The 14,292-nt window shown below is 37.6% G+C and overlaps 1 protein-coding gene across 1 annotated transcript; it reads right to left on the bottom strand.

Moving 5' to 3' along the window:
* Positions 1-1,165: 1,165 nt before the first annotated feature.
* Positions 1,166-9,987, bottom strand: LOC131055940 (tryptophan aminotransferase-related protein 3-like). Its single transcript, XM_059220744.1, has 6 exons — positions 9,620-9,987; positions 8,451-8,711; positions 2,872-2,932; positions 2,255-2,553; positions 1,805-2,127; positions 1,166-1,647 (listed from the first exon to the last, which is right to left on the bottom strand). The coding sequence occupies exons 1-6, from the start codon at positions 9,949-9,951 to the stop codon at positions 1,397-1,399; spliced, it is 1,527 nt and encodes a 508-aa protein (XP_059076727.1). The 5' UTR covers positions 9,952-9,987; the 3' UTR covers positions 1,166-1,396.
* Positions 9,988-14,292: the final 4,305 nt, after the last annotated feature.

Raw genomic sequence — 14,292 nt, forward strand, 5'->3', positions numbered from 1 at the left:
TCTTTCTAAGTTGCAAGTCCTCTTCTCTTTTGACTAGCTATATTAGAAAGAAAAAATGACACTTACAATTGCTCTCGCAAAGACATATGTGCAATTACTTGTACACTCTCTCTAAGTTATACACTTTAAATTATTCCCTTCTTAGATTTAGAAAAATTATTACTACTAATCAATTACAATTTTTTGTCTTTTACAGAGGTGGACTATAGATGATGAAAAAAGAAAAGGTACATGGGTGTGTCTAATGTGTCAAAGGGCTAGGTTATTTATGTCATATAGGTCCATAGTTAACTTATAATTAGCTTTCATACAATAATATTCTGTGTAATTCCTTTTGGGATTAATTATTGTATACCACGTGCAACAGTTTTCAAAGATGCAATGAACAATGAGTGTAGACTATCCAACTCAAGTGTATATAATAGGCCTCGTGTCAATTTAATATTTGCACATATTTAATTCATTATGAATAAATTTGACCTGCCCATTTTGTCTTTTACAAATGTAGACTATAGATGTTATCATGGTAATTCAATTGGAGACATGATTTACCTTGATATTCATAGTTATGTGGATTCGGGATGGGCAAGTGATATTGATAGCAGAAGATCCATCAGTGCTTATGTGTTTACTTTATTTGGTGGTGCAATTAGTTGGATGAGTAAGTGACAGGCTGCGGTCGCTTTGTCCACTACTGAAGCAGAGTGTATGGTAGCTACTCATGCTTGTAAAGAGGCCATTTGGCTTAAGAGACTGTGTTCAGACATTGGAATAAAACAAGGAGTCGTGACAATTTATTGTGACAGTCAGAGTGCGATCTGCCTAGCTAAGAACCTGACATTTGATGCCTGGACTAAGCACATTGATGTTCAATATCATCTTTCAAAATTAGTTATTTTTTCTTTAAATAATAAACTTTCTAGTAATAATTTTCTTTATATTTCGAACAGTTTCTATGATAAAATGATGTAAAGATTAATAATAAAAAATAATATGATATATGATAAAAATAGTATGACTTTTCAAAAAGTGAAAAATAAAATTATATATAAATATAATATTTGCTACCTTTTAAAAGACAAAATAATAGAATACAACTATACATTCAAAAACCTCACAGAAAATTTGACCCTCTTTCTGTCCATTGCAGAGAGGCTGGCCTGCATATAGCCTACAACAGAAATTTTAAGTCTTTTTAATTTGTTTATATTAAATTGAAATTTCACGTCGTTTTAGGCGATTCTCATTTAAAATACCATTATATAATTTATATACGGTTGTTGCTGTTATGTCCTGCCCTGTTTTTAAATTTACAATACATCGTTGCAGCAATCAGGATTGCTGTCATGTCCCGTGCAATTTTCCAATTTACAGTACACGTCATATGACTACAAAACTAAAATTGTGCCCATGAATCTGTCTGGTTGGAGGAGAATATGTCTTCACAGTGATTGTTGTAGCAAATAAGAGATTGAAGACGACGCTCTAACACGGCAAACGCATCATCTCGCCTCAGCAAGCTCAAACGAACATATCGCTTATCTGCCCCAAATGCTTCAGCGCCTCGACCAATGATTCCCGCCTTCTCCAACACCGCTGCACAATCTTCTTCCTCTTCCTCCTTCTCACACTTCACCCACGCGTATGCTGGAAAAATTTCGTACTCAGGAAGAAATTCTTGCAAAAAAAATCCTTTTGCTGTCATAGTTGCCTATTTTCTTTGATTTTCTGTGTGATTTATTTCTAGATTTCGTTTAATTTTGAACCAGAATTAGGGGTTCAGCACAGTGGTACAATTTCTTACCAGGTGAGGGGCCAGTAACCTTTCTGAAAAAGTTACAGTAAAGAGGTCCAACATTCTGAAGTGAGAATCGATCAGACATGTTTAAAATCCTCTCGAGTCTCTCCCATCGCCTTCTCATGACAGAGTAAGCGTAGTGGAAAATCATCTGCTTTGATTCACTGTCAATAGCTTCAGTTCTGCTTCGAATGTGTCTGTAACCACTTATCACTGCTTTTAGTAATGTCGTTGCTCTTAACTGTGTATCATGAGATACACCGAAGGTACTGGTGGCGACGTATTTGTAAATCTTCTGGTATACATCGTAGTCTTTGATAATTGCCCATCTGCAAAATGATATAAAATTGAATTGGAAAGGTTTTACAGAGACTAGTAGCTGTATTAACGGTCTTTCAACACCTAAGGCTAAAACAGAAAAAAAGTAATGGAGGACGAAAACCGAAATAATTTTACCCGAGCCTGCTGCCTGCGTGTCCGGTAAGTTTGGAGAGTGTGAAAAGCATTATATCCTCGTCCGCCGGGCGAGAGATTGCAGTGAAGTGAGGCCAGTAATAGGCATGATCGTAAACTGTCTTTACGTTCTTGCCTTCCAAAACTGCCTCATCCAGAAGAGTGTCTGGATTGTTTGGAGATGTTACGAATTCAATGAATGTCGTTGAATTCAAGGATTCTGTTCGTTCTGTCCAAGCCCTTCCGTCTCCCGTCCAAATATTATCCCCGGAGTCAAATAATTCCGTCTGCACCCCGTAGCCCTGCATACAAAACAAAGATAAATTTCCAGAAGAAATGCTTTATGTATTCGCCTATTAGAATTCAATTCTCTTAAATATGCCGGTTCATCGTGTACGTTTTTATTTTGAATTGAATCTAGACACAAAATAGAAAGAAAATCAGTACATTGTCGAAATTTAGGGTTTCCTCGAGGAAAAGATTTAAAATTCAAATTTTTAAACTTCGCGGATTCATTATTTACGTTTTTACTTCAGTTTGAATCTAGACACAAAATAGAAAGAAAAACTGTAAATTATTGAGATTTATGGTTTCTTCATGGAAAAGATTTGACATATTACTCCGTAAAAGGGCGAAGCTGCTACTACTTGTGCTGGATTTAAAGAATGTCTGGGTGAAAGGCTTGTTAATTATGGGTAGCTTGGACAGCTGTTCGTCCTTACCCAGAAATAACAGCATTAGTTATGGGTAGTTTTGGACAGCTGTTCGTCCTGACCTAGAATTAAAAAATGGTTGTTTTTGTCAAACAAGTGTTGTTAGGATACTAACAATTGTTATTTAATAGTGGCTCTTTTTAGGTGACACCTCATAGCTAAAATTAGTTATTGGTTAATTGAGTTGTCTTAATCTCAGTCGTTGGTTTGAATTAATCTCGGCCGTTGGTTTTCCAATAGAGTAGTATAAAAAGGGGTCATGGGTCATTTGGAAAATAAGAAGTTTTGAGAAGAATTTGCAGTGTTAGCAAGAGGCGCAGTGATAGCGTTGATATAGCAGTGGAGGATATCAGCAGGAGATATTAGGAGTTTGTCGGAGTTCTGCCAGTAAGAGGCAAGGAATTCTTATGTAATTCTTATATTGCTAAAGATTAATATATTTTCCATCTGTAGAACTGGTTTTCCCTTAGGGGTTTTTCCAGGGACGATTGTCCAAAAATATTGTGTCCTTGTGTTGCTTATTTCTTTCCGTATTTTTAGTAAAGTTGCAGTTGTGTTATTTTTCGATATTCAGCTGTAAATTTATTTTCAGCAGTTAAATAATTTTTATGAGATAGGAGATTAATAATCAGTGACTGCAATAGAATTTCTACATGGTATCAGAGCTTTGTTGAGGGTAGAAAAGGTTTACCCTAAGCAAAGGAAAGAAATTTGAGTTTGACCTCTTTCGAGTTATTGTTTTCCTTTATTTCTTTAAGATGGCCTCAGCAGGTTTGAGAGATCAGAACAAATTGGATGGTGCCTCAAATTTTGGTGTCTGGAAAGCCAGAATTTCTTTATTGCTGGAAGAGAATGGTATCAAGGAATATGTTACCAGTACTGTAGCTGTACCTACAGATCCAGTACAACTTGCAGCATACAAGAAGGATGATGCCAAGGCTAGGAGGATAATCCTTGATGGTGTCAAGGACCATGTTGTTCCACATATCGCAGAGTTAGATACAATGAAGAAGATGTGGGACGCCATTCTAAATCTGTACCAGAATGCTACCACTAACCGGAAGCTGATTCTCAGAGAAAAATTGAGGAATACCCGGATGAACAAGGGAGAAGATGTTACAAGTTACCTCACCAGGCTTAGACTTGTCAAGGACGAGTTAGCAGCTGTTGGAGATAAGCCAAATGAAGACGAGCTAGTAAGAATAGCCCTAAATGGGTTTTCTAAGCAGTGGGATGTCTTTGTTCAAGTTATTAATGGACGAGACACCTTACCAAGTTGGGATCAACTTTGGAGTGATTTCACTCAAGAGGAGCTTAGACTAAGCCTTGTCAATGGAGCCAACAATAAGAGTCAGAAAAGTGAGGTAGAACAAGAAAATGTTGCCCTAGTGGGAAAGGGGAAAACAAAGAAGGGATCTAGCAAAGGAGCAAATTCACAAATTGAAAACAAGAAGAAGGACCTATCTAAGGTCAAGTGCTTTGGTTGTCACGAGTTTGGCCACTATGTCAGCGATTGCCCACAAAGGAAGAAAGATAAGAAGGGAAAGAACCAAGTGGCAGCTTCAGCAAGTGCAGAGGAGCTCTCTAGTAGATTGGAGGATGAGTTTGCACTCATAGCCTGTATGATTAGCTCAACCTCACAGAGTGTCTGGTATATAGATAGTGGGGCGTCATTTCATATGATAGGAGTTCGAGAGTACTTCTCCAGCTACAAGGAGGAGAACACCAGAATCCAGATCTCTATGGGGAACTTGTCCAAGCTCAACTCAGTTGGGAAAGGGACTGTTCAGCTTCAAAAGGAGAATGGAAAGGTAATTCCTCTTCATGATGTGTTGCATGTGCCAGGCTTAGGTATGAATTTGGTTTCTGTATCTGTCCTTCAGGATAAAGGGTATAATGTTCTCTTTAGAGGGATGCATGTTTTGATTAAGCATAAAGATTGGAAATCACCCATATCTATTGGAGTTAGGAGTGGTCGCCTTTATAGGTTGCAGTTTGATACTCCTAAGGCACTCATGAGCAGTAGTAACGCCGGAGATCTTGGAGAGCTATGGCATAGGAGGATGGGCCATATTCATCATGGAGCACTTAGATTGCTTCGTGAGACGGTGACAGGTGTTCCAAAGGTGAGCACAGAGCATGATGATGTATGTAAGGGATGTGTGTTGGGAAAGTTTGCGAAAGCATCTTTTCCAAGGAGTGACACCAGATCTACGAGTGTTCTTGATCTAGTACATTCAGATGTATGTGGACCAATGTCGACAAAGTCTCTCAGAGGATATGAGTATTATGTTACCTTTATTGATGATTTCTCCAGGAAGACCTGGATATACTTCTTGAAGACCAAGGATGAGGTTTTCAGTCGCTTCCAAGAGTTCAAGGCTCTTGTGGAGAACTCAACAAGAAGGAAGATAAAGGTTCTTCGGTCAGACAATGGAGGCGAGTACAAAGGAAATGACTTCCAAGATTTCTGTACCAGAGAAGGAATCAAGAGAGAGTGGATTGTTCCTTACAATCCACAGCAGAATGGAGTTGCTGAGAGGAAGAACCGTTCTATTTCGGAGGCAGCAAGGGCTATGCTACATGACCAGGACATGCCCCGCTACTTATGGGCAGAAGCGTGTAGTACAGCAGTCTACATTCAGAATAGGGTTCCACACAAGGTACTAGGGAAAATGACACCAGAGGAGGCTTTCACGGGGAAGAAGCCAGATGTTGGTCACTTCAGGATATTTGGGAGTTTGGCATATTGCCTTATTCCTGGAGACACACGTACCAAGTTAGATCAGACTGCAGAGAAGGGGTACTTTGTTGGGTATAGTGAAACTTCAAAGGCATATAGGATGTTCATTCCAGGGACCAGAAGAATTATTGTCAGACGCGATGTCAAGTTCATGGAGGACAAGGTGTTTAGAAGATCCAGAGATTTGCCAGCAGATGATCGGAGTGAGTAGCCAACGAAAGCTCCAAGTCCAAGTCAAGGACAACAAAGCTCAAGTACAGTTACTAGTACAAGCATAGACTCAGGTAGTGAAGATTCACAGAGTATGGAGCAACTGGTGCAGCAGGATATGCATCTAGATGATATAGAGGTTGATATTTCATCCTCTACAGTTGGCAGTAGGAACCATGAGGTTCAAGACATACAAAGGGATACTCAGGAGTCTGTGGGAGCTCCTAGGAAGAGTACAAGACAGAGGAGACAACTAGCCAAGTTCAATGACTATGTGGCATTAGTCAGCCAGTTGGTAGATAGTGAACCTTCCAGCTATCAGGAAGCTGCAAAGCATCAGGTATGGCGAGATGCTATAGTTGAGGAATATAACTCAATAATGCAGAATGATGTATGGGAGGTAGTGCCTAGACCAATTGATAGAGCAGTAGTTGGATCGCGCTGGATCTTCAAGATAAAGCATGGTGCAGATGGTAGCATCGAGAAATATAAGGCGAGGTTTGTGGCCAAGGGGTTCTCTCAGAAGGAGGGAATAGACTATGAGGAGACATTTGCTCCTGTGGCCAGGTATACTTCTATACGAGCTGTAATCTCATTTGCAGCACAGATGGGATGGCAGATCCATCAAATGGATGTCAAGCCAGCATTCCTTAATGGAGAATTGAAGGAGGAGGTATACATAGAACAACCAGAAGGCTTTGTAGCACACAGCAAAGAGACCCACGTGTGCAGATTAAAGAAAGCCTTATACGGACTCAAGCAGGCTCCCAGAGCGTGGTATGAGCGCATTGATACATACTTGCAGGAAATGGGCTTTGTGAAGAGTGAGGCTGATGCGAACCTCTACTACTTGGAGGTTGGGGGTGAGGTTCTCATTCTTGTTCTATATGTGGATGACTTGTTTCTTACTGGTGCGCTAGGGCTCATAGAGGATTGCAAGAGGGACCTTGCAGAAGAGTTTGAGATGAAGAATTTGGGACTTATGCACTACTTTCTAGGCATGGAGGTGTGGCAGACTGATGGAGAGATTTTCCTTGGTCAAGGGAAATATTGCATTGAAATCTTGAAGAGATTCGAGATGGAAGATTGCAAAGCCATGTCTACACCCATGATTACTAATTGGAGGAAGGTAGATGCATCCAAGGAAAAGGATGTTGATCCCACCCTATATAGACAGCTAATTGGTTCGCTCATGTATTTGGTCAACACCAGGCCAGCTATAGCCTTTGCAGTAAACTCTCTTAGTCAGTTCATGGTAGAGCCAAAGTGAGTGCATTGGACGGCGGCTAAGCATGTGTTGCGTTATCTTCATGGTACAATTGAGTACGAGATCAGATATGTTCGAGGTGAAGGTATCAAGTTGATAGGCTATACTGATGCAGATTGGGCAGGCAGCACAACGGACAAAAGGAGTACTTCAGGATGTTGTTTCAGCTTGGGATCAGGAGTTGTTTCTTGGTTCAGCAGGAAGCAAAAATCTGTGGCCTTGAGTTCATCAGAAGTAGAATACATAGCAGCCAGCATGGCGACATGTGAAGCTATATGGCTTCGGAAGTTGCTAGTAGCCTTGTTTGGTCAGAGGGTTGAGACTACGGTGATACATTGCGACAATCAGAGTTGCATCAAGTTGACTGAGAATCCAATGTTTCACGATAGATCGAAACATATAGACATCAGGTATCACTTCATCAGGGATTGTGTACAGAGGGGGATTGTTCAGCTACAGTACATACCTACAGAGGAGCAGGTAGCAGACATTCTAACAAAGGCATTGGGGAAGGCAAAATTCATCTTCTTTAGAGATAAGATGGGTGTCGTGCAGAATAGCTTCCTCGCTAAGAGGGAGTGTTAATTATGGGTAGCTTGGACAGCTGTTCGTCCTTACCCAGAAATAACAGCATTAGTTATGGGTAGTTTTGGACAGCTGTTCGTCCTGACCTAGAATTAGAAAATGGTTATTTTTGTCAAACAAGTGTTGTTAGGATAATAACAATTGTTATTTAATAGTGTCTCTTTTTAGGTGACACCTCATAGCCAAAATTAGTTATTGGTTAATTGAGTTGTCTTAATCTTAGCCATTGGTTTGAATTAATCTCGGCCATTGGTTTTCCAATAGAGTAGTATAAAAAGGGGTCATGGGTCATTTGGAAAATAAGAAGTTTTGAGAAGAATTTGCAGTGATAGCAAATAGTCTTGCAGTGTTAGCAAGAGGCGCAATGATAGCGTTGATATAGCAGTGGAGGATATCAGCAGGAGATATTAGGAGTTTGTCGGAGTTCTGCCAGTAAGAGGCAAGGAATTCTTTTGTAATTCTTATATTGCTGAAGATTAATATATTTTCCATCTATAGAACTGGTTTTCCCTTAGGGGTTTTTCCAGGGACGATTGTCCAAAAATATTGTGTCCTTGTGTTGCTTATTTCTTTCCGTATTTTTAGTAAAGTTGCAGTTGTGTTATTTTTCGATATTTAGCTGTAAATTTATTTTCAGCAGTTAAATAAATTTTATGAGATAGGAGATTAATAATTAGTGACTGCAATAGAATTTCTACAAGGCTGTTAACTACGGCATTGATGAGGTGCATGGAGCCTATTTTGAGCACAATATATCTTCCTTCTGTAACGGCGTTGCCTACGAGAGCATGAATGTCATGAATCTGTTTCTCTAATTCAGGGGACACCACTGATTTCTGGACGTCGTTTATTATATAGCTCATCCGATACCACGCAGGTATAACAGTTGCTCCCACTTCTGCATTTGCGATCCAGAATGGCTCCAGAAAACCAGGATCCCCACTGTAATACAGAACAAAGATAAACATACATTCATAACATCGAGGAAGATAATTTTATTTTAAAAATCTACCTTTATTTGTGATAAGCTATTTTGTCTAATATTTAGACCCACATTTGACGAGTTGCGAACCAAATAAAGGCCATAGAAGACAGAATTATGCATCTGTAATCAATATAATGAAGAAAAAATCCTGTAAAGAAAAGCCAATAAAACAATCCATATTGAATATCTATCAATATAATGAAGAAAAAATCCTGTAAAGAAAAATCAATAAAACAATCCATATTGAACATCTAAATAGAAAAGATTCTTCTAGTTCTGATTTATGGGTTATTTTTAACTATTAGCTTTTTAGACCTGTACAGCTTTAAAAGTGCTAAACTTGTATATACATACAAAGGGTCTTTTATTTGCCAGTAGGTATTCTACCACTTAATTACCAGCTCTTTTTGTAGACAGTTCAGTTTTGATTGGGGTGTGGTTTATTTCTCAATATTCAATTTGAGATTTCGAACTTCTCTTGTTCTGCTGATTTAAGCTCTGCTATTATGTCCATAAATTTAACTTTAGACCTCCCACTTGTTACCAAGATACTAATTCACTGAACTATCAATCCTTTTCAGAAGCTCTGTGCAGATAGATTTACCAGGACACTAAACACATCAAAATTCCATGGTTGATATTTTGTTATGCAAAGGTTTTGGATAAATCTATCTAGATTCAATTCTATTTTATTGACTTCTGACTTGAAGCCTTTATGATTCAATATTGGATTTTGAAACAACAAAATTTGGACAGAAAACACAGTTATGTGCAGATAAGATTTCCTGAAAGTTGTACATGCAGAAATAAGAAATTGGGAAAAAATTGCATTCCCAATATCCCAAGGTAAAGAATAAAACCTGACCTATCTGCGTTGGACACACAATCGGGATCAATTTGGGAGCAATTCAGTCCCATATAACACTCATTGCATTCGCAGGTGGGAGTTCCGTCTTGGTTCCAGTGGAAAGTATCAACAAAGACGTATCCATGACCAGAGCAAGAGTACTGTGATGCCGCCTCTGCTTCCTCCGCAGCTTTTCTGCTCCACCCGAGACCTTGCAAATTATCTGAATTTCTGCTATTTTTTAGCAGTTGCCCCTGTTTTCCAATTATAACCAGACACAAGGAGTTGAATAGAAGGGATATTAAATAGCCCCACGGTCGACCAGATTGGGAAGACATCTGCTTCACCATTTCTGCAATTTTAGATTCCAACTGTGTCTGGTCAGATAAGACTCAATATTTTTGGCCTTCCCAATGGAGGAACTCCATATATTTAGAAAAGGATATTCTTCGTCCTCATTCTAACCAATTAGAGGAAGATGCATTCTAACCAATTAGAGGAAGATGCACATCCAAAAACAATTTTTTGTGTGGTGCGCGATGCACTCGTGGACCCACCCCAGGAAATTTGAAATTAGTCCTTTCATTCTGCGTTCAAATTATCTTGTTTTCAGAGCATTGCATGGGGAAGAGCATCAGTAGTTGTTATAGCTAATTTGGCATATTCACAGATTTTAAATGATACATTGGATTTTGATTTATTTATTTTTCTCTTTGCATGCGACATAACTACTTATAGCTATTGATCTGGTTTCTGGGTAGTAACGATGCACTCTGTGGAATCAGTTATGCGCACAAAAGTCAAAAAGTACACATTTCAAAGTGTCGCGGATACCTAACTAAAGATGTTCTAGTAACAGTCAACTCAAAATCGCTAGTACTTGTTGACAAATGTCCCAATAGTGATGCACAAATGTTCCAATAGTGGTACACAAATGGGACAAATGTTCCAATAGTTGTGCACAAATGGGACAATTAATTACAAAAAATGATCAACTATTGATACAAAACAAATTTATTAATGGTGTTTTCACTATGACGACTATTGGGGGGTCAACATGACAATAAGGTGACGATTATTAGAAATGATGTCATGGAAATGGGGACAAGGCAACAACAAAGTTCAATGTTAATAAGTTAGTTTCAACCATAAAAACAAAACAAAGAACTAAAAACCATTCCAAACATATCAAGAGAGATTTCAAAAAGCATGAAAGAAGTTTAACAAAATAAAAGAAAGGAGAAGAGCCTCCCTAAGATGCTTCCATGATGCCTTTTGATGCTTCTCCCTTGTTTCTCTCCTCTCCAAGTCCCAAATGAGTGTAGCTCTCAGCTTTTAGCACTAGCCATGGATGCCATATGGAGATTCAAGATGGTTGAATATGATAAGCAAATACTATGCAAGAGTAGATAGTGATGCTATGAAAAAGCTCTATGCTAATGCCAGTATAACAACAATACTCTAAAATGCTTCCTTTTGCTTGAGGAGAAGGGTTCTATTTATAGAAGAAATGGGGAAATGAAGGGTTAAGATTGAATGGTTTAATCAAGGGCCAAGTTTGAAAGTTGGGGATCCATGTGCACAATTGGCACCAATAAAATGGTGACAAGTGTCAACATAGGATTGGGTTGAGAGAAGAGGTTGGAGGCATTAAATGCTTGAGAAGACCTCATGGTTATCTAGAAGGTAAGGGTCAAGTCTAAATTAAGATTACCCATTGGATTAAGAGTTAATCCAAGGATAAACCTTTGTGCAAATGTTTAAGAGATAATCATGGTCAAAGCATTAATGGCTTGATGAGACCTTTGGGTTGGGTAGAGGTTGAGTCAAAACAAATGTTTTAACCATGTGGGAGGGTTTGAGGTAACCATTAATGGTTATTGGAGACTTTGGGGATTAAGTGGTTGAAGGTTGAAAGCTTTCAAAGGTTATCCAAGACTTTGAGGGTTAATTTGTTGAACACACAAAGCATTAATTGCTTTTCAAAGACTTTGGAGTCTTTGAGAAGTGACTCCAATTTGCTTAGGAATGTGACAATATTTAGGGGATGGATTAGGCTAATTAGGAAGGGTTTAGAAGAATCTCGAAGGGGTTTAGGCATACAAGTGGATTTTGTAGGAAAATGCAAGTGGGAGGAATTTTGGTATTTTCAATTAAAATAAAATCATTTATTTCAATTAAATGGTGTAATTTGCATTTGGATAAATATTCAAATAAATATTAATTTATTTAAATGAGAAAAATGAAGATAAAGCATTAAAATGCTTGAAGACTTTGAGGGAAACCATTAAAGGCTTGAAGACTTTAAGGAAAACCATTAAAGTCTTAAGAAGACTATAGAAGGAAGCCATCAAGTTTGAAGACTTTAAAGCCATCAAGTTTGACTACTTTAAGGGAAACCATTAAAGGTTTCAAGTGGGTGAGGATAAATAGGATTTTAAATAAATTATTTATTTAAAATAGTTGTGCAACTTGCTTTTGTAGGAAAATACAAGTGGGTGGAGGATAAAGGTGATTTAAATAAATTATTTATTTAAAATAATTGTGCAACTTGCTTTTGTAGGAAAATACAAGTGGGTAGAGGATAAAGGTGATTTAAATAAATGTTAATTTATTTAAATGTGAGAGGTGGGATTTTGGGGGATTTAAATAAATATTAATTTATTTAAATGTGAGAGAATATTTTAATTAAATAAATATGATTTATTTATTTAATTAATGGTCTGAATTTGGTTAAGTGAATTAAATCAAATAAATTGAATAATTTATTTAATTAATAGGAGAAGAGGGTTAAGATGAATTAATTAAATATTAATTTAATTAATTATTAATTGATGGTTAAATAATCAAATAAATACTAAGTATTTATTTAATTAAGTGGACAGATTTATGTGACTACAAGAACTATGTTATCTATTAGTGCTCTTCCCCTACTGCACAGTTGTTAGCAAAAATAAAATACAGAAAATCTAATTTACCCTCTAAACTAGTGAGATTATGAATTTTTTATTCACATTCCATATGCGCAAAAAACGTGCATTACGGAACTTCTCACGTCTCTTTTATATAGGGGAAGCAGTCCAGCAGCTATGGAGCCATCAGAATGTATTATGGTATTGATGGTTGAATTTCATCCATGAGGATGACTTATAGCTTATTCACTGTAGACAGGGCATATAACCAGACTGTAAAAGATTATTACAGCAATGTCAGAATAATAATAGTCAAAATAAAATTCAATTGCCATTGACAATTCAACTCCTTTTGTACCAGCAACGTTACACTCACCAGCAGACGGTTCAGAATCCGTGCACCTCGATCCAGTCTACAGCCATTTCCAAGTGAAAAAGGTTGAATGCCCTCATTGAAGCAATGCCATGTCATGTCATGTCCTAATTGCTTTGCTGCAGCCAAATGCCCCTCTTTCAATCATTCTGACAAAAACTTCGCAGTTGGGCGGTGCGTACATGACAAGTTTACCAGCACCACTAGAATTGGTCGGTGTGATGAAAGTGAAAGGAGCAACTAGGTAAGAGTAAATCAGTAAAAAATGATTTACTTCTCGGATGTGAGAAATCCATGCAAATTAATGATGAGTTACAACAATGTTTTATTTGACCACTTCCATTGCTTAGCATGTGAAACTTGAAACAAAGTCAAGTCATGCAGAGAAAAAAGGTTGTAATCACTAAGTAAATTGTGAATCAACTTGAGAGCTACAAGGATAGTCACCAAGAAAATGGTCAAATTGAAGTTTGGAAATGACCTTTCTAGCTCATATTGCATATGGCATGTGTGGTCAAAGCAATACTGCATTGCTATGTCAAGAGGAGGCATTGGATCTTCAAACTATAGGATATTTAAGTTTGAAAGAGAAGAATCTAGTGACTTTTATAACATTCATAAACAAGAAGAAGCCTAACATTCCATCCACTTTTTCTTATCGTGAAAGCTAAAAGTTTATGGAAAAAGTACTTAATAAGTTACAATTTTGAATATATGTGCTATGAAAGGGGTGTTTAGTAGTGATCTCAATGATTTGATTATTTCACATTGTTTGTAGATGTTAATCGTCCAATTCAAAGATAGGTCGAGTTGTTGTAGGATCTAGAAAATGTGAAAATGATGGCTTATAAGACAAATATTGAATACATGGTGGAAATAAAATACAATTACTTAATCCTCACCAATGCGCAATATGGTCTAAGGAACATAACATCAATGCATATCTTCTAGCGCAGGACTTTAGACCGATATTTTAATGTTCTACAGATGCAGTCCAACCTTATTACCGACCTTTAAGTTATTTCGTTAGGTTATGGACCGATTTATGTAACGTGTTGGTTGATGCTCCTGATGTGTTACCAGTTGGATTTATTGTTTAGTTTATGTTGTTTCAGTCTTAGGCCAACTTGGTTTATCATTGGTTTGCGGGATTATGTAACAGATCTATTGTATTATCTTTTAGGTGGCTGACCTAATTGTTTAGGTCTCGGGTTGGTATAATTATGATGCAAGATCTCTTTGTAGATCATATGGTATGGGTTATGAAATTATCTGTGTGCGAATAAAGTTGTAATTATATGCTGAGGTTTTGGTTGATCATAGGTGATCGAATTGGGTTTGTGAAAGAGGTTTAAGACCTCTGGTATTGAGCTTAACTAGAACTGTACTTAGGCATAGGAGATGTT

This window comes from Cryptomeria japonica, chromosome 5 (genome assembly GCF_030272615.1).
Source record: "Cryptomeria japonica chromosome 5, Sugi_1.0, whole genome shotgun sequence".
In the NCBI taxonomy this organism is placed as follows: Eukaryota; Viridiplantae; Streptophyta; class Pinopsida; order Cupressales; family Cupressaceae; genus Cryptomeria; species Cryptomeria japonica.

Excerpts from the sequence above, each read along its gene's own strand:
- LOC131055940 (XM_059220744.1), bottom strand. The coding sequence starts at position 9,951 with ATGGTGAAGCAGATGTCTTCCCAATCTGGTCGACCGTGGGGCTATTTA. Across the intron at positions 2,554-2,871 it reads CAGCTTCGCCCTTTTACGGA|GGCTACGGGGTGCAGACGGA; the intron begins GTAATATGTCAA and ends TTTTGTATGCAG. Across the intron at positions 2,128-2,254 it reads CACGCAGGCAGCAGGCTCGG|ATGGGCAATTATCAAAGACT; the intron begins GTAAAATTATTT and ends ATCATTTTGCAG.